Source organism: Anomaloglossus baeobatrachus, chromosome 1, assembly GCF_048569485.1.
Source record: "Anomaloglossus baeobatrachus isolate aAnoBae1 chromosome 1, aAnoBae1.hap1, whole genome shotgun sequence".
In the NCBI taxonomy this organism is placed as follows: domain Eukaryota; kingdom Metazoa; phylum Chordata; class Amphibia; order Anura; family Aromobatidae; genus Anomaloglossus; species Anomaloglossus baeobatrachus.
This window is the reverse complement of record NC_134353.1, coordinates 596,097,217-596,118,105: the sequence shown is the minus strand read 5'-3', so window position 1 is coordinate 596,118,105 and position 20,889 is coordinate 596,097,217. Positions and strand designations below refer to the sequence as shown.

At 48.4% G+C, this 20,889-nt stretch overlaps 1 protein-coding gene across 1 annotated transcript in view; it reads right to left on the bottom strand.

Annotated features, from left to right (window-relative positions):
• PCSK5 (proprotein convertase subtilisin/kexin type 5) overlaps positions 1-20,889 on the bottom strand; it is an 883,213-nt gene that overhangs the window by 61,848 nt on the left and 800,476 nt on the right. Inside the window, exon 30 of the mRNA XM_075318085.1 lies at positions 17,996-18,213. Within this exon, the coding sequence (XP_075174200.1) occupies positions 17,996-18,213 (218 nt within the window). The remainder of the gene's footprint in view (positions 1-17,995; positions 18,214-20,889) is intronic.

Here is a 20,889-nt window from a genome sequence, read left to right as displayed (position 1 = left end):
ACTCTGTTCTATCCAATCCTGAATGTTGCTCCTCATGGACTGTCCTTGCCTAGGGACTACTGTTGAGTGGAGAGGGGATGGGTGTCCCAATCGGATTGAGGGATGATGAACTGTGCCCATCGACTGTTGGGGCTGCTGTTGTTTAAAAAGGACCTTTAACCTTCAAGGTAATGGGATATCCTCACTGGTGTGTGAACGCATTCTACTACCTGAGTGAATTGGGAGCACAAGGCTTTACTCTGGTCATGATTGGACTGTAATGGAGACTAAATATGGACCCACTGGAAGGAAAAGTGACCATCTCAAACTGTATGGTTGTGTTAAGCTGGGTTGTGCTGGAACTCACACTGCCAGTATGACTGGAAAAAACCCAGCAAGAGATGAGCACGTATCTGATGATCTGCTGTAAAACTGGAAGTTTTATGCCCACTATTTCCCGTGTGAAGTTGTAACTGAGGAACTGTCAGAACCGTTAAGTAAGGAACTGTCATTTAAGTTGAACTGGTGGTCTCCTGAGTTTTCTTATGGTCCTGGCCAGCTGTGAACAGCAGCAGCATGTGGCTTAGACAAACACACAGCCTAAGTCCACACACCCAGCAAGGACCGAGTGTTTCATGTAGCATGCCAAGGTATTCGGAGTCAATCTCTTGCCCACAACTACTGCCCTGCGACACCCATCACAAGCTTGCTGTGTCAGGGTGTTATTACCAGTAAAGACCACGTAATAGCAGAAAGGAAGTAATTCTGTAATGTAGTACAGTTCTCTCTACAACTGGGGAAGGGTCCTTGGGCAATAGGCTGAATAAGGCTATGTGCGCACTAGGCCGTTTTACCCGCAGATTTACCCGCGGTTTTGCTGCAGAAACTTCTTGAGAAATGTTTGAAATCTTTCTGCAGACATTCCCCAGCAAAACCTATGGGAAAAAAATAGCTGTGCGCACACTGTGTTTTTTTCTCAAGAAAATTCTTTGTGAAGATTTTCTTGAGAAAATTTCTTGAGAAAATGTGCATGTCACTTCTTTTCCGCAGGTACCTGCGGAATACCCCCGGTATTTCACTCCATTCACTGTAATGTAATCGTGAAATACCGGGGGTATACCGCAGGTAGCAAATGATGTGCGGTATGCCCCCGGTATAGCCGCGATTTACCTGCGGTAATGCTCATCGCTGCCTGCGGTTTTGCAGGGAGTAATGTCATTATGCCTGGAAGAGGAAGCGAAGCAGAGTAAACACACACGTCACACTCCCTGGACGCCGCACAGAAGCACTTCCGTGTGACGTCCGGCAGGTGCCCGTGCAGTCTGTGTCCCGCTCCGGCCCCACGGCTGCCCGCCCTGCAGTGTCAGTGTCTGCCCGCAGTATCAGCATCTTGTCACGCTGCAGCGCAGGCAGACACTGACACACAGCAGTGCGTGTGTGGCGCCCCTGACCTGGTCAGGCACCACTGAGTACTGCACCCATGCTGGGGACAGTACAACACAGGTAATCCAGAGGGCTGACCGAGGTGTGACTACACAGGCGCATAGTGATCAGGTCTCACACATGTACCTTTGAGAGGACCCCTGGGGATCCCAGGAGGGGGCGAAGCCTGAGCGAAGCCTCCATCTCCACTCGAGGGGTGTGGTAGAGAGCCTGGTTGCTAGGTGGCGTAGGCAGGCACAAAAGGGAAAAGAGGAAGGAGGAGGAGAAGAGCAGTCTGAAGCAGAGTGTGGAGGAGTGAGGAGCATGGAAGTGGAGCTCAGACAGGAGTAGCAGTGCAGGTCCCACGAGTGAGCCGGTTTAGTGTGCAGCTCAGGGAAAGCAGACGTGAGGAGCAGACCCTGGAGCTGTGGCAGTCTAACAGCGTCCGCGCAGTGACTACCGACGGGGGAGAACGGTCACCTGGGAGTGCTACCCGAAATCCACACACAGCTAAAGAGAGAGCAACGGAGTGGAAAGTAAGGAGACTGTCAGGGAGAACCAGGCCCAAACGGGTAGCAGGTCCCAGTGCAGGGATAGATTCACCTTTCCTTTGCCAAACCTGCATGAGGGGGCACTTTACACCCCCAAGACAACACTACAGAGTCCGCAGCCACGTAGCCACAGTTAGGGCCCATAGTTCACAGGAGGCAAGCAGCCGGAGTGTCCTGGTCCAGGCTACAAGCAAACGGGCCAAAAAGAAGGGGAGAGAGGCGCCAGCAACTTCCCTGGGTGACCCCCATAGGGACTAAAAGTCGGGGTTACCCCAAAACGTAAAGGGCTAAGGAAGGCGAGTCGGTAGCCACCCTCATCAGTCAGCCTGAAGGACACCTGGTTCCAGCCTGGTTCATCCCAGCTACGCCCGGGTTACTCACCCTGCCACCTTCCGTGAGTAAAACCCCTGAAAGACATCCTGCTTGTGTTGAGTTATTCTGCGCCTTGTGGTTCTACACACCTACACGGGACCCTGGGGCATGCCTCACTCTCAGGAGGCTACTACAACTGACTGCACCTACCATCAGCCCCAGGCACCCCTAACCTGCAGTGGCGGTCTCCACTGACCGCAATTCTGAGAGTGGCGTCACGACAATCTTAGAAGAGGGTTCCCTACCTGTGACCAGACTGTTCCATCCATGTGGAGTCCCTGAAGGTAATGCACCGACACAATACTTGCGGGGCTTCACATCTGGCGTCACGAACAGGATAAGGACTAGACCTGTCCAGACAGGTGACCATGTGCCTGGGCGGTCCGCTTGGAAAATTGGAAGCGCCGCCATATTGCCACCATGAAAAGCGCGCTGAAAAACAACAGCAGCCCGCGCTGGGAGAAGTTACCGCCCACGAAGAGGTGTGGCTACCCAGAGATCCCCTGCAGAGTCCTGACCTCGCAAGTGATGAGAGCGGAGGCGTTCAGAGACGTCGGGACAGAAAGGGAGCCAGAAGTCTGCTGCTAGAGGAAATGGCGTCTGAACACAGAGACCCAGAACCAGGCTCCGCTGCCTGGTGGTGTCGGGAGCTTGCCCAGCTATGCGACCAACTGGAGGCCAGGGTTGTAAGGCAGATCAGAGAGGGACGCACGGAGCTTCTGGAGATGGCTGCAGCGGTTCAGGCCTACGAGGGGAGAGCCACGCGACGAGTGCCAGACCGGACGGCGACGACTCAGACCCCGATGATACCACCGATGGGTGAGTCCAGTGTTGCCCCCGCCAGCGCGAGTGCCCCGACCCCTGCTGCCACGCCCGCGGTCCCTGAAGAGGCGCCCGGCGCGGCGACGCTGAACCAGGCCGCAGCCACACCAGGTGCGGCCCGCCAAGCCCAGGCCGCCGCAGCGATGCCCTGCCCGGCCCGCAAAGATCCGGCTGCCACCGCAACCCTCCTCCACGCCGCAGGTGCGACGCTGACCCAGGCCGCCGCCATGCTAGGCCCGGCCCGCCAAGACCAGGCCGCCGCCATGTCAGGCGCGGCCCGCCAAGACAAGACTGTACCACTGTTTACCCCGGCCTGCAAGGCCAGAGCAGACACCGCTCCCCAGTCTAGGAAGTCCCTGATAGGAGAGGACCCCGAATACTGGAAGCTGAAGGCTGACCTAGAGGCCCAGTTCCCACAGGAGATGGTGGATCGGTATCTGCTCCCTCCGCACACCCCCAAGGCGACTCCTGCAGCAACCACGCCAAAGAGTCCCCCGCCCGGGCCTGCTGATGAACACCCATCCCCAGCGCTGCCACAACAGGAGTGCTCAGAAGAACTAAGGGGGAGAGGAGGGCAGAAGGCTGAGGAGCTGACCCCGGAGCCATCAGCAGTGGATCCATGCCCAGAGCCAGAGATGCTGCCGTACTCCCGCTGGGATGAAGAGGAAGATTTGTCCAGAAACCTTACCTGGGAGCCTGCAAGCAGTGAAGTAGCAACCCAGCAGAATCCAGCCCGCAAGACACGGCGCCGCAGCAGAACAAAGTTTTCCCCTGCACAGCAGTCTCCAGAGAAGAAAGATGAAGTAACGGCCAGAGACTTGGAGGAGAAACGGTTCCTGAGAAGGGCCAAATCCCAGGTCAGAGGTCCACTTTGTCGTGGTGTAGTAGAAGACTTCAGCTTGAAATCAGGATATGGCTTCATAGTAGCTCCTGGTATGAAAGAGGGTATCTTTGTAAACAGAAGAGACGTTAGAGCCCATTTGCCTAGAGGACATCCAGGAAGAAACTTACAGATGGGAGATACAGTGGAATTCACCATGCACCAAGGAGAACGCGGATGGTATGCACTGGATGTTACACCATGTCCCAGAAGTCCCTACAGTAATCCTGCAAAAGAAACAGACACAGAAGAAGAGGAAAGAAAAGATAAAGAACCCATTGATGAGACCACAACAGACGATGACAGAGATGGAGAAAGCAACAGGTGCCGCAGCCCTACAGGCCCAAGCCCTGGAGAGGAGGAATCTGTGTAAAGCAAAGTAAAGTACAGAAGTTAAAGTTTGAAGTTTTGCAACGTTAATGTTCAAGAAATGTGCCCACATGAACTAATGTGAGAAACCCATGAACCTTAAGGCTATGAACTGGCTATAGCCACAAACTCTCGCAGTGTAAATAGTTACCCCAGAGGTACCACCACCAGAGCCAGCCTGTTTAGGGGCCTGGCTCGCCTGCAACCAGGGAGCATGCCTGTTTATGGGGCCTGGCTCTCCACCACAAAGAGGGTACCTGGTCAGCACCAACTGTGGAGGCCGCATCTACATCCTGCCAGAAGAGGCTGAAGGCGCGGCTCCACCAGGCCAGGTATACCCTGAAACCACCAGACCATGAAAGCCGCCTCTACATCCTGCCAGAAGTGGCTGAAGGCGCGGCCAACGAGAGAGGGTTTAGGGTGGGTTAACGGACTTGTGGGTGGAGGGTGGTGATGTATGGTACCTGGTGGTTTTAAAACGTTTTACCATGTTTTAATGTTTTACGCATTTTAAAATGTTGTCTTGCAGCCCGAGGACGTGCTGGTGATAACTAAGGGGGAATGTGGCGCCCCTGACCTGGTCAGGCACCACTGAGTACTGCACCCATGCTGGGGACAGTACAACACAGGTAATCCAGAGGGCTGACCGAGGTGTGACTACACAGGCGCATAGTGATCAGGTCTCACACATGTACCTTTGAGAGGACCCCTGGGGATCCCAGGAGGGGGCGAAGCCTGAGCGAAGCCTCCATCTCCACTCGAGGGGTGTGGTAGAGAGCCTGGTTGCTAGGTGGCGTAGGCAGGCACAAAAGGGAAAAGAGGAAGGAGGAGGAGAAGAGCAGTCTGAAGCAGAGTGTGGAGGAGTGAGGAGCATGGAAGTGGAGCTCAGACAGGAGTAGCAGTGCAGGTCCCACGAGTGAGCCGGTTTAGTGTGCAGCTCAGGGAAAGCAGACGTGAGGAGCAGACCCTGGAGCTGTGGCAGTCTAACAGCGTCCGCGCAGTGACTACCGACGGGGGAGAACGGTCACCTGGGAGTGCTACCCGAAATCCACACACAGCTAAAGAGAGAGCAACGGAGTGGAAAGTAAGGAGACTGTCAGGGAGAACCAGGCCCAAACGGGTAGCAGGTCCCAGTGCAGGGATAGATTCACCTTTCCTTTGCCAAACCTGCATGAGGGGGCACTTTACACCCCCAAGACAACACTACAGAGTCCGCAGCCACGTAGCCACAGTTAGGGCCCATAGTTCACAGGAGGCAAGCAGCCGGAGTGTCCTGGTCCAGGCTACAAGCAAACGGGCCAAAAAGAAGGGGAGAGAGGCGCCAGCAACTTCCCTGGGTGACCCCCATAGGGACTAAAAGTCGGGGTTACCCCAAAACGTAAAGGGCTAAGGAAGGCGAGTCGGTAGCCACCCTCATCAGTCAGCCTGAAGGACACCTGGTTCCAGCCTGGTTCATCCCAGCTACGCCCGGGTTACTCACCCTGCCACCTTCCGTGAGTAAAACCCCTGAAAGACATCCTGCTTGTGTTGAGTTATTCTGCGCCTTGTGGTTCTACACACCTACACGGGACCCTGGGGCATGCCTCACTCTCAGGAGGCTACTACAACTGACTGCACCTACCATCAGCCCCAGGCACCCCTAACCTGCAGTGGCGGTCTCCACTGACCGCAATTCTGAGAGTGGCGTCACGACAATCTTAGAAGAGGGTTCCCTACCTGTGACCAGACTGTTCCATCCATGTGGAGTCCCTGAAGGTAATGCACCGACACAATACTTGCGGGGCTTCACACGTGCAGCTGCAGTGATGCCGAGCGCTGCTGTCAGGAGGTGAGAAGAGATCATTATCTGCTGTGATGATCTCCTGCCTCCTGACGTCACCGCGGTCACTGCCGTCTATGCCCGAGACTGTCACTAGCGGTGACGTCACAGGCTCTCGCGATACTGCTGACAATGTGGCGGGCATAGAAGTCAGTGACAGCGCTGATGGCAGGACTGCAGGAGATCATCATCACAGCAGGTAATGATCTCATCTAACCTCCTGATGGCAGCGCTCGTCATCCCCTGCCGTGACCTGGGCTGACCTATTGATGTTAGCTCAGGTTACTGTACGGCTCTCCCAGCCAATGGGGAACATTCTGTTCTTCATTGACTTAGGCCAGTAACTATGGTATGGATCGTCGTGGGACCCCTCCCTCTTATTGGATTACGCCGGACGTGGAATTGATTGTTCTTTTCAATAAATTGGTGAAAGAGGGAATGTGGGGAGTGTTTTTTCAAATAAAACTTTTTTGTTGTCTATTTTTTATTTATTACTTACTGGGTTGGTAATGTCGGGTATCTGATACATGCGTGACATCACGAACCCCAGGGCTTGATGCCAGGTGACATTACACATCTGGCATCAACCCCATATATTACCTCGTTTGCCAACGCACCAGGGCAACGGGATGAGTTGGGGCGACGCGCCAGGATTGGCACGTCTAATGGATGCACCACTTCTGGGGCGGCTGCGGCCTGCTATTTTTAGGCTGCGGAGTGTCCAATAACAGGGGACCTCCCTAGTCTGAGAATATCAGACCACAGCTGTCCGCTTTACCTTGGCTGGTGATCCAATTTGGGGGGGAGGGGGGGCCCATGTTTTTGTTTTAAATTATTTATTTAATGTAAAATAACAGCGTGGGGTACCCTCTGTTTTGGATTACCAGCCAAGGTGAAGCTGCCAGCTGTGGTCTGCAGGATGCAGCCGTCTGCTTTACCCTAGCTGGCTACAAAAGATGGGGAGACCTCATATGTTTTTTTTTTAATTATTTATTTATTTTATGGCTAAATACAAGGCTAGGCACCCTTTAGTGCCACATGAAAGTCACTAAAGGGTGCCAGCTTAGAAAATGCAGGGGGATTGGATATTATATAGGTCTTTCTCACCTATCAATCTATCTATTCATCTATCCATCTTTCCCTCTATCCATTATCTGTCTGTCTATCGATTATCTATCTATTATCTATATTATTTATTGCAGTTACAGCTAGAGTTGAGCGCAGTTCGTGGTTCGTGGTTCTCCAGTTCGCGGCTCGAGTGATTTTGGGGGCTGTTCTAGATCGAACTAGAACTCGAGCTTTTTTGCAAAAGCTCGATAGTTCTAGATACTTTCGAGAACGGTTCTAGCAGCAAAATAACCAGCTAATTCCTAGCTGGCTTTCCGCTGTAATAGTGTAAGTCACTCTGTGACTCACAATATTATGACATTTCAGTGTATAGTGTGTGGGAACAGCGCATTCAGATCACTGCTGTATGTATAATGGCGATCGCCATTTTTTTTTTTTTTCCTTGTCTTCCTTCCCTAAGCGCGCGCGTGTAGTGGGGAGGGCCAGCATGTCAGCCAATCCCAGACACACACACAGCTAAGTGGACTTTTAGCCAGAGAAGCAACGGCATGTGTGATAGGATGTCCATGTCACATGTCCCTGCATTATAAAAACGAGTATCTGCCCATCCGGACGCCATTATCTCTTCTGCGTCCTTGGTGTCAGACATCACTGGCGCAGCTCGTATCGCCGATACAGCTGTATTACGCTCCATACACAGCGCTGGACAGCTTAGGGATAGCACTTTCTATCAGTCCTTTTAAGGGCTCATACCGGCAGGGTCAGAGCCATAGGTGACAGGTCCTGAAAACAGAGTTTAACAGCTACACAAGATGACAGCGTCTGTGTAGTTAAGGTCAGGGATTTCCTCGCTGCATTTCCCCATTAGGAGGGATAGAAAGGCAGGCTTCCTTTCCTCTACCCAGAGACCCACAACCCTGCCACTGTACCCTCCTGCCCTTTGCACACTCCAACTCATTGTTACTAAGCCATTATACTAGCAAACACTGAGTGAACTTGTGAACTTAGTGGCATCCTAAACGTGGCTGTTGGACTTCTGTATAGTCCCAGTAGTGCAAAGATATTTGCAGCACGTCTGCCTGCATTGCACACTCAAACTCATTATAACTAAGCCATTATACTAGCAAACACTGAGTGAACCTAGTGGCATCCTAAACGTGGCTATTGGACTTCTGTATAGTCCCACTAGTGCACAGATATTTGCAGCACGTCTGCCTGCATTGCACACTCCAACTCATTATAACTAAGCCATTATACTAGCAAACACTGAGTGAACCTAGTGGCATCCTAAACGTGGCTATTGGACTTCTGTATAGTCCCAGTAGTGCAAAGATATTTGCAGCACGTCTGCCTGCATTGCACACTCAAACTCATTATAACTAAGCCATTATACTAGCAAACACTGAGTGAACCTAGTGGCATCCTAAACGTGGCTATTGGACTTCTGTATAGTCCCACTAGTGCACAGATATTTGCAGCACGTCTGCCTGCATTGCACACTCCAACTCATTATAACTAAGCCATTATACTAGCAAACACTGAGTGAACCTAGTGGCATCCTAAACGTGGCTATTGGACTTCTGTATAGTCCCAGTAGTGCAAAGATATTTGCAGCACGTCTGCCTGCATTGCACACTCAAACTCATTATAACTAAGCCATTATACTAGCAAACACTGAGTGAACCTAGTGGCATCCTAAACGTGGCTATTGGACTTCTGTATAGTCCCACTAGTGCAAAGATATTTGCAGCACGTCTGCCTGCATTGCACATTCAAACTCATTATAACTAAGCCATTATACTAGCAAACACTGAGTGACCCTAGTGGCATCCTAAATGTGGCTATTGGACTTCTGTATAGTCCCAGTAGTGCAAAGATGTGTGCAGCACCTCTGCCTGCATTGCACACTCCAACTCATTGTTACTAAGCCATTATACTAGCAAACACTGAGTGAACCTAGTGGCATCCTAAACGTGGCTATTGGACTTCTGTATAGTCCCACTAGTGCAAAGATATTTGCAGCACGTCTGCCTGCATTGCACACTCAAACTGATTATAACTAAGCCATTATACTAGCAAACACTGAGTGAACCTAGTGGCATCCTAAACGTGGCTATTGGACTTCTGTATAGTCCCACTAGTGCAAAGATATTTGCAGCACGTCTGCCTGCATTGCACACTCAAACTGATTATAACTAAGCCATTATACTAGCAAACACTGAGTGAACCTAGTGGCATCCTAAACGTGGCTATTGGACTTCTGTATAGTCCCACTAGTGCAAAGATATTTGCAGCACGTCTGCCTGCATTGCACACTCAAACTCATTATAACTAAGCCATTATACTAGCAATTTATGCTGCTAGTTTAAGGGCCGTAGTTGCATTGTCAGGGATATTTATTCTTTATTATTCTGCTGTTAATAAAGCTAGACCACTGCTGCAATCTACACCACCTCTCAATTTTTACTACCACATTTTCAGTGCACAATCTTGTCGCAATCAACATGAGTGGCAAAATGACAGATACTGGTGGAAAGGGGAAGAGGCGTGGTGGAAAAGGAAAAAAAGGGTTTGTCCGTGGGGAAGGTGGCAAAGCTCCATTATCATCTGCTGAAGATAGACCATCTACCAGCAAAAGTAAGATGTCTACTACTTACCGTGGACAATCCGATGTGCTCCCTTTTTTACGGACACGAACAACAGGAACAAAGGTAGATGATGGCCAAAAAAGAAAAATGCTTGAATGGATCTCAAGTGGTCCAACAAGTGCCCTCTCAGCCACTTCAAGTACCGCATCCAAAAAACACCAGTCCTCTGAGTTGTCATCCCAATCAAACTTGCTTTCTCCCAGCTCTGAAGTCTCCATCCGCCCTGCACAGTATGGTGGAACTGAGATGGCTGAGTCTGCAGAGCTGTTCAGTCACACTATAGCCTGGGAATCAGAGGTCTGCTCCCAAGCTACAGTGAGTACAGACCAGGAAATGATCTGCAGTGATGCTCAGAACCTTTGTGACTCTGATTCAGGCCGTGAGGACCAAGTTTCTGAGCATAATGTTGACCCTTTGTCACAAACTGTAACACCTGTGGTTATAGACAATGAGAAACATACTGATGACGATGAGACACAGATACCAGATTGGGATGACAACTTAAATATTCGGTCAGGGCAAGAAGAGGCACAGTCTGAGGGGGAGGGGAGTGCAAACACAACAATTGATGATGAAGTTCTAGATCCCACCTACTGTCAACCCCCAGTCAGGCACTCGAGGAGGTGAACAGAGGCGGTGGAGGAGGATGCAACCGACGACGAAGTTACCTTGCGCCTTCCTGGACAGAGTCGGAGCACTGGTAGCACGTCTACAACTACATCATCAGCCACCACTCTGCCTCTGAGCACTAGTCGGGGGGGCTCAGCAGGTCGCATGCCCTCTAAGCCTTGCCTAGCCTGGTCCTTTTTTGACATAGAAAAAGATCGCCCAAATTATGTGATGTGTAAAATTTGTCGTGATTCTGTTAGTAGAGGTCAAAACCTCAGCAGTTTGACAACTTCTTCCATGAATCGTCACATGAATAAATATCATAGGTCCCGGTGGAAAGCTCACCGTGCTGCAATGCGGCCTAGCGGAGCGAACCATCCACGGCCTGCCCCTTCCAGTGCATCCGCGCGCTCTTCATCTTCTAGGACTGTGGGGACAGCTGTCACACCTGGTTTTCCACGCACAACTTCCACCACTGTAGCCGCAACAGGCAGTTTGCTTGGTAGGTCGTCAGTTGGTTTGGAAGGGGAAACAAGTGAGTCTGTACAGCTCTCTCAGACATCGATAGCACCAACGTTGGATGAAGGCAACATCATGTCTCCGCCTGCACTTTCCTCACAAACCTGCATTTTTACAGTGACACCCTACTCAACACCGTCTACACACAGCAGCCAGATCTCTGTCCCTCAGATGTGATCAAATAAAAGGCCATTTCCTGCGACCCATGACAAACCTAAGAGGTTGACTCTATCCCTCTGTAAGCTCTTGGCTACAGAAATGCTGCCTTTCCGCCTAGTGGACACACAGGATTTTAGAGACCTTATGTCTGTCGCTGTGCCCCAGTACCAGATGCCTAGTCGCCACTACTTCTCTAAGAAAGGTGTGCCCGCGCTACACCAGCATGTCGTACACAACATCACTGCTTCCTTGAGAAACTCTGTGTGTGAACGGGTGCATTTCACCACCGATACTTGGACCAGTAAGCATGGACAGGGACGTTACATGTCGCTGACTGGGCACTGGGTAACTATGGTGATAGATGGTGAAGGGTCTGCTGCACAAGTCTTGCCGTCCCCACCACTTGTGTGTCAATCCTCTGTCTGTCCAAGTTCCGCCACTGCTTCTGCCTCCTCCACCTCATCGGGGTCCTCCACCTCCGCCCCAAGCCTGCCTGGTCAGGCCACCAGCGTTCTCACTGCGCAGAATGAATCACGCACCCCTCATTACTATGCTGGCAGCAGAGCGCAACGGCATCAGGCGGTCTTTAGCTTCACATGTCTTAAGAATAGGAGTCACACAGCTGAGGAGTTGTGGTCAGCTCTGCGGTCCGAGTTTAATAAATGGTTGTCTCCACTCAACCTGCAGCCTGGTAAGGCCGTGTGCCACAATGCTGCAAACGTGGGTGCGGCCCTTCGCCTGGGCAAGGTGACACACGTGCCTTGTATGGCTCACGTGTGAAACCTTGTTGTCCAGCAATTTTTAACACACTATCCCGGCCTAGATGGCCTTCTGACCAGGGCACGAAAACTGTCTGCTCACTTCCGCCGTTCAACCGCCGCAGCTGAGCGACTTGCATCGCTCCAGAAGTCTTTCGGCCTGCCGGTTCATCGCCTGAAATGCGATGTGGCGACACGCTGGAATTCGACTCTCCACATGTTACAGCGACTGTGGCAGCACCGCCGAGCCCTGGTGCAATACGTCATGACGTATAGCCTGGGCCAACGAGATGCAGAGGTGGGGCAGATCACCCTGATGGAGTGGTCTCAGATCAAGGACCTATGCACCCTTCTGCACAGTTTCGACATGGCGACGAATATGTTTAGCGCTGACAATGCCATTATCAGCATGACAATTCCAGTCATTTACATGCTGGAGCACACGATAAACACTATTCGGAGTCAGGGGGTGGGACAACAGGAAGGGGAGGAACTACAGGAGGATTCATATGTGCAAGGGACAACAACATCACCAAGGTCCAGACGTTCATCATCACCAACGCAGCAGGCATGGGACCATGGTGGACAGGGATCAACAAGGGCGCATAGTAGCAGGCGAAATGTTGAGGAAGGTGCAGGAGAACATGAAGAAATGGAGGACGAACTGTCCATGGACATGGAAGACTCAGCGGATGAGGGAGACCTTGGTCAAATTTCAGTTGAAAGAGGTTGGGGGGAGATGTCAGAGGAAGAAAGAATGGGTAGCACCTCTATGCCACAAACACGGCATGGACTTGGTCCGCATGGCTGCGCAAGACACATGAGTGCCTTCTTGTTGCACTACCTCCAACATGACCCTCGTATTGTCAAAATTAGAAGTGATGGTGACTACTGGATTGCCACACTATTAGATCCCCGGTACAAGTCCAAATTTTGTGACATAAGTCCAGCCATAGAAAGGGACGCACGTATGCAGGAGTATCAGCAAAAGCTGTTACTCGATCTTAGCTCAGCTTTTCCACCAAACAATCATGGTGCAGAGAGTGAATCTCCCAGGTGTAACTTGACAAACATGGCACGGTCTCGTCATCTTCAACAGTCTACCCGTACCAGTAGGACTGTATCTGGTGCTGGTAACAGCAATTTTATGGAATCTTTTCATAATTTTTTTAGACCCTCCTTTGCAAGGCCACCAGAGACAACAAGTCTGACACATAGTCAACGGCTGGAGAGGATGATACAGGAGTATCTCCAAATGAACATCGATGCCATGACTTTGCAAATGGAGCCTTGCTCATTTTGGGCTTCAACTCTAGAAAAATGGCCAGAGCTCTCCAGTTACGCCTTGGAGATTTTGTCGTGTCCAGCTGCCAGCGTTGTCTCTGAACGTAACTTCAGTGCTGCTGGGTGTGTGCTGACAGATAAGCGCACGCGTCTGTCCAGTGACAATGTGGACAGACTAACGTTCATCAAAATGAACAAGTCATGGATCCACCAGGAATTTACTACCCCTGTGTCATCCTGGGGAGAGTAAATGCTTGTGGATTTGGAATGTGCTTGATGCAAATTTAGCTGTGAAGTTTACAACTAGGGCACAAGTGCTGCCACTGAATGGGTGGGTGTGTGTGGGGCACAATTTTTGGAAAAAAGGGAGACTCCACTTGGAGTAACCCTTGCTTACATTGTTTTTAAAAGAAGCCAAGATGAACAGAGCTGGGATCAGGAAAGACTTTGCTACCTACCCCGGTGTCATCCTAGGGACGGTTAAGTATGGCGTATTTTTGAATGTGCTTGATGCAAATCTAGCTGTGAAGTGTACAACTGGGGCACAACTGCTGCCACTGAAGGGGTGGGTGTGTGTGTGGCCCAATTTTTGGAAAAAAGGGAGACTCCGCTTGGAGTAACCCTTGCTTACATTGTTTTTAAAAGAAGCCAAGATGAACAGAGCTGGGATCAGGAAAGACTTTGCTACCTACCCCGGTGTCATCCTGGGGACGGTTAAGTATGGCGTATTTTTGAATGTGCTTGATGCAAATCTAGCTGTGAAGTGTACAACTAGGGCACAAGTGCTACCACTGAATGAGTGGGTGTGTGTGGGGCCCAATTTTTGGAAAAAAGGGAGACTCCGCTTGGAGTAACCCTTGCTTACATTTTTTTTAAAAGAAGCCAAGATGAACAGAGCTGGGATCAGGAAAGACTTTGCTACCTACCTCGGTGTCATCCTGGGGACGGTTAAGTATGGCGTATTTTTGAATGTGTTTGATGCAAATCTAGCTGTGAAGTGTACAACTGGGGCACAACTGCTGCCACTGAAGGGGTGGGTGTGTGTGGGGCCCAATTTTTGGAAAAAAGGGAGACTGCGCTTGGAGTCACCTTGCGGTGTTTTAAATGATTTTAGAAGGACATGACATGCCTATATCTGTGTCTCGTCCTCTTTTTCCTCGTAACGCTGTTTTGTTTTCACATGAGAATTTGTCCTTGTCACTTTCCCATGTGTTTGTGTTGTGTTGTGAGTTGTTTGTCACCTTTTGGACACCTTTGAGGGTGTTTTCTAGGTGTTTTTATGTGTTTGTGATTGCCTGCCATTGTTTCCTATGCAGTTCGAGTTCGAACGTTCGACGAACCGAACTCGAACGGGAGCTCCGTTCGGCGAACCGACCTCGAGCCGAACCGCGACCGGTTCGCTCATCTCTAGTTACAGCATAAAAAAACCGCAGGGACCAACCTGCGGGAAAACCGCGGCAAAACCGTGGTAAAACCGCGGCAAAAACGCATGCGTTTTTCCCGCGGATTTGGTGCGTTTTTTTTACCGCAGGTGCGGTAATCTTCAACTCCCTGAAGTTTCTCAAGAAATTTTCTTGAGAAAAATCACTTTTCTAGTGCGCACATAGCCTAAGGCCCTGTGCGCACTGGAAAATTGAATTTTCTCAACAAAATTATGCAGGTATTCAAAGATTACTGCACCCGCGGTAAAAAAAACGCGACAAACCGCATGCGGTATTGCTCGCGGTATTGCCGCGGTTTTCCCGCGTGTGGGTTGGTATGTGCTTTATTGCATTTAATGCAATAAAGCACATTGAAAAAAAAAAGAAAAAAAAAAGTCATTTCATTCTGAGATAGAGAAATAGACAGAAGAATAGATAGAAGAATAGATAGATAGACAGACAGAGGGATAGATAGAGGGATAGATAGATAGATAGAGGGATAGATAGATAGATAGATAGATAGATAGATAGAGGGATAGATGGATTCCCTGTGAGCACACTCTGCATTTCCCACGATCGGCAGTGAGTTCACATTACCGGTTGTGGGAAATGCCCTGGAGTTACCTCTGCTGTCTCGCTGTGAGCCTGGATGCAAGCCTCGCAGGACGCCGGAGCTGTGGATTACGCCGGAGCTTTGTTTCGGGAGGGGTTAATAAAAGGGTGAACAAGGCTTTTTTGTGTTTTATTTAAAATAAAGGATTTTCCGGTGTGTGTGTTTTTTCCCTTTACTTACGGGTTGATCATGTCAGCTGTCACATAGACGCTGCCATGATCAAGCCTGGAGTTAATGGCGGTGAACCGCCACCATTAACCTCTTGTATTACCTTGACTGCCACTGCTACACGGCAGCAAGAAGAGCCGGGGACACTCCAGTAGCAGCCCCGGGGCAGCTGCGGCTGATATTCTCGGCTGCGGGAGGGGGAGTGAGGCGGGGAACATTAACCCTGCCCCTCTCCCTCCCCAGCCTGAGAATACCGGACTGCCGCTGTGTGCTTACCTCGGCTGGACGGTAAAAATACGGCGGAGCCCACGTGTTTTGTTTTCTATATTTCCGTTTGATTTCTATATGTCTGTGTCTGTGTTCTGTGTCTGTGATGTCTGTGTGTGTCTGTGATGTGTGTGTGTTTACTCTCTGCTCCGCTTCCTCTTCCTGTAATGACATCACTTCCCTGCAAAACCGCAGGCAAGCGATGTACATTACCGGAGGTAAACCGCGAACTACCGCAGGGAATAACGCAAGAAAACGCAGTGAACCGCACAGAATTTGCTGCCTGCGTTATTCCCTGCGGGATTTCACGATTACATTGGAGTCAATGGAGTGAAATCCCGCAGCGATGTGCGGAAAAGAATTGACATGCACTTGTTTTTGCTGTGGGAATCCCGCAGCAAAACATGCAGCTGTCAAAATCCGCCTAGTGCGCACAGGATTTTTTTTTCCCATAGGTTTTGCTGGTGATTCACTGCAGAGATGTTATGAACATTTTCTGCAGTGAAACATGCAGCAAATCCGTAGACAATCCGCAGCAAAATCCGGTAAGTGCGCACAGGGCCTAATAGTGTTTACCTACACAAATCCCCAGCTTTCATCTTTAATCTGTGAGAAAACCTGCCTGTTAGTTCTTCTATATTGCTACTAGAGCAGCAGTGCCTTTATCAAGGGGGACAATGGGCAGTATGTTGTACTTATACTGCACCCCCAAATCTGCTAATACATGTTTATCTGGCAGCATACTGTATGTATTTTGCACCTGTCACATGATGAAAGAGGACTTCATAAGCTGAGCAACAAGAACAGAACAAAAAAACAGAGAGAATAAAATCCTCCTGCCCTCTGTCCTGTTGGCACATAGCGAGGTGAGATACTTGAGTTAGGGTCCATCCTGATTGGGTACACCTTGTTGCAATGGGTTGACTTTTACGCTTGTTTGGTCAAAATAGTGTCAACTAAGTACCCTGTGTTATTTATATGTACTATTACTGTTTATTTATGTACTGTCAGCGGCCACAATGTGAATCTGAACTGTCACATTGCAATACCAACTAGTGTACTGTCCCATTTGTTCAGTTTTGCTGTAGTCCCTTGTACTTTCTACATATGAAGGCATGCCCCACCTTTTTGGGCTTGACATATTGTCTGTTTGGTTTTCCACGGACTGATGTGACCGTCAAGTCTAGATCCTACTCTACTCACATCTAGTTTGAAGCCTGCTGGCACATAGTAATGTGAGATACTAGAGTTAAGGTCCATCCTGATTAGGTACACCTTGGCGCAGTGGGATAGCTTTTATGTTTTTTTATCAAAATAGTGTCAGCTAAGTATGTTATCTAGTTATGTATTTACTTACTACAGGGTACTTGCTGATTGTTTTTATGCTAGGCATCACGGCACATTACTTTTGAGAAGCACATGGATTGTGTGCCTGTCGCATGATTGAACGGGACATACACCATAAAGGCAAGGAACAAGAACAAAGCATAAGCAAACAGCAGAAAGTCTAAGGGGTACTTTGAACGCTGTGACATCAGTAACAATGTGTTACCGACACTGCAGCGATAGTCCCCGCCCCCGTCGCAGGTGCAATATCTTGTGATTGCTGCCATTGCGAACATTATCGCTTCGCCAGCTTCACATGCACTCACCTGCCCTGCGACGTCGCTCTGGCCGGCGAACCGCCTCCTTACTAAGGGGGCGGGCCGTGCGGCATCATAGCGACGTCACACGGCAGGCAGCCAATAGAAGCAGAGGGGCGGAGATGAGCGGGACGTAAACATCCCGCCCACCTCCTTCCTTCCGCATTGCCGGCCAGGACGCAGGTAGGAGATGTTCTTCGCTCCTGCGGCTTCACACACAGCAATGTGTGCTGCCACAGGAACGAGGACCAACATCGTACCGTCGCAGCAGCGGCATTATGGAAATGTCAGACCCTACACCGATCATACGATAACGACGCTTTTGCGCTCGTTAATCGTATGTAAAAGAGCGAGAGCGACGCCGGATGTGCGTCACTTTCGATTTGACCCCACCAACATCGCACCTGTGATATCGTAGTGTGCAAAGTACCCCTAATTCTCATAGTAGGATTTTTTAATTGAGCAGTTCATTAGGTTAAATATTTGTGATGGGTAAAAAAATAATAATAATTGATGAGATGGGAATACCTCTTCATATTGCCTGCATAAAAAAATTATTAAAGAAAGCTGTAATTGGTCTCTATCAGCATATTGTTCATAAAGCAGAGGAGGCATCTTGAGTACCTGTACACGTTTTTTCATCCACACATGACATACAGTCCGTTGGACAGTGTTTGCAGATGCCATTAATGTCTGTGAACTTAGCAGGGCAGGTAACCATACATGAGGCTTGTTGTAGCACTTTAGAAGGTTGGCACGACAAGCAATAATCTGCTGTCTTTTCACATGTTCTGCAGTTGTCATCGCATTCTGTACATCCCTGTCCTTGGCCAAAGAAACCTCTGAGCCAAGCATGAAATAATAAAAAAAAATATAATTAAAATCATGGACAAAAATACTAATACAAATATTATTTAAGTAGTTTACAAGGAAATTCTATGTGACCTAATAGTGCAGATGCAATAAAGAGACATTAAAGAATGGCTTGCATTGTGTAGTAATCAGGAAGATACTAATGTCTACTTGTAGATAAGACAATTAGGCTAGCGAGCAAAACAGGGACTTTGGTTGTGTGACATAAAGATCAGAAGATCACAATGTTGCATTGCAATGTCAAATGTAATAACTGACACTAGGTTCACGTAATTTATCAGGGTCCACACCTGTGACCAAATGAGAATTGCAAATGGTTGTATTTTCGGTTGCCTTTTGAAAGTCACATGCAACCTGTCTGCAGTTAGGCTACATTTTTTTTTACAGCCAAATCACCGATAAAAAATAATCACACAACTTTTGGCTAAGTGTCTTGTCAGAATACTATGATGTGAATCCCTACATAGCCCTATCACATAGTTGTCCCGCAGGCCTTCTGTGCTACCATTACCTTAACTACTTCCGGACTGCCCATAGACTATAAACTTCTGGGCAGCCCACACTTTACTCTACAGTGACATTCTAAAACATCAATGCAGAGTACACTGCTTGTATGTGTTTATGTAGCTGTGGTGGTAGAGTGCAGGTTGTCAGACACAGCCAGACTCCCCTCAGAAAAGGTAAACATGATTTATTATCATGTCTGCCTTTTTGATCACTGTTTATTTGCAGGAAAAAAAAGCATTGTCTAAACAGATTAGAAAGGTTCTCCATAACCAGGAATCATTTGTAGGGATGGGGCAGGAGCTTCTCAGTTCTGAGAGACCCAGCGGGCTCTACTAAGCAGCCTGGAAACTATGGGACTTGTAGTTTTGGATAACATACTATATCTGGTGCCAGGGAAAATCAGCAGTAAAAATAATGTATAATTTCTTCAAATGTCCCTGAAAGTTCTTTCAATTTGCTTCAATATATATTCAATTCAATATAGGTCTGCCCTTTTGATAAAAAAGGTTCAATATATAAAAATAATTTCTATGGAAAGGAGGACACTATTTATAATGTATTAGTGGTCCACTGTGGTTATAAAAAAAATGAAAAAATAATAATAATTTGCAGCTTCAAATATGTAAGTGATAACAGGCTTATACAAATGTCCATTAATATTCTTGGATACAGCACTCTGTGAACAGCCAGCTTCTTTAGAAAATACCTTTTGTGGCTTACCCTCCTTGTGGAGTGTGTCAGTGACTGCCTTCTGGACATCTGTCAGCAGTCTTCCCCATGATTGTGTAGCCTACTGAACCAGACTAAGAGACCATTTTAAACACTTTGGAAGCCTTTGCAGGTGTTTTGTGGTAATTGTTCTAAGTTTCTGAGTTAACGACTTTTGGGTTTTCATTGGTTGTAAGCCATAATCATCAACATTAACAGAAATAAACACTTGAAATAGATCACTCTGTGTGTACTGACTCTATATACCGCGTGCAGAATTTTTAGGCAAGTTGTATTTTAGATGATTTTTTTTATTATTGATCAACAACTATGTTCTCAATCAACCGAAACGATAAATATCAACGCTTAATAATTTTGGAAGTTGGAGTGGGTTTTTTTTAGATTTGGCTATCTTAGGAGGATATCTGTTTGTGCAGGTAACTATTACTGTGCAGAATTATTAGGCAACTTAATAAAAAACAAATATATTCCCATCTTACTTTTTTTTACCAGGTAAACTAATATAACTGCACAAAATGTAGAAATAAACATTTCTGACATGCAAAAACAAAACCCCAAAAATCAGTGACCAATATAGCCACCTTTCTTTATGATGACACTCAACAGCCTACCATCCATAGATTTTGTCAGTTGCTTTATCTGTTTATGATCAACATTGCATGCAGCAGCCACCACAGTCTCCCAGACACTGTTCCGAGAGGTGTACTGTTTTCCCTCCCTGTAGATCTCACATTTTATGAGGGACCACAGGTTCTCTATGGCGTTCAGATCAGGTGAACAAGGAGGCCATGTCATTATGTTTTCATCTTTTAGACGTTAACTGGCCAGCCACACTGTGGTGTAGTTGGATGCATGTAATGGAGCATTGTCCTGTATGAAAATCATGTTTTTCTTGAACGATACCGACTTCTTCCTGTACCACTGCTTGAAGACGTTGTCTTCCAGAAACTGGCAGTAGGTCTGGGAGTTGTGCTTCACTCCATCCTCAACCTGAAAAGGTTCCAAAAGTTAATCTTTGATGATACCAGCCCATACCAGTACTCCACCTCCACCTTGCTGGCGTCTGAGTCAAAATGGAGCTCTCTGCCTTTTACTGATCCAGCCTCTGGCCCATCCACCTGGCTTATCAAGAGTCACTCTCATTTCATCAGTCCATAAAACTTTTGAAAAATCAGTCTTAAGATATTTCTTGGCCCAGTCTTGACGTTTTATCTTCTGTTTCTTGTTCAAAGGTGGTAATTTTTCAGCCTTCCTTACCTTGGCCATATCCCTAAGTATGGCACACCTTCAACTTTTTGATACTCCATTAATGTTGCAGTTCTGAAATATGGCCAAACTGGTGGCAAATGGCATCTTGGCAGCTTCACGCTTGATTTTCCTCAATTCATGGGCAGTTATTTTGCGCTTTT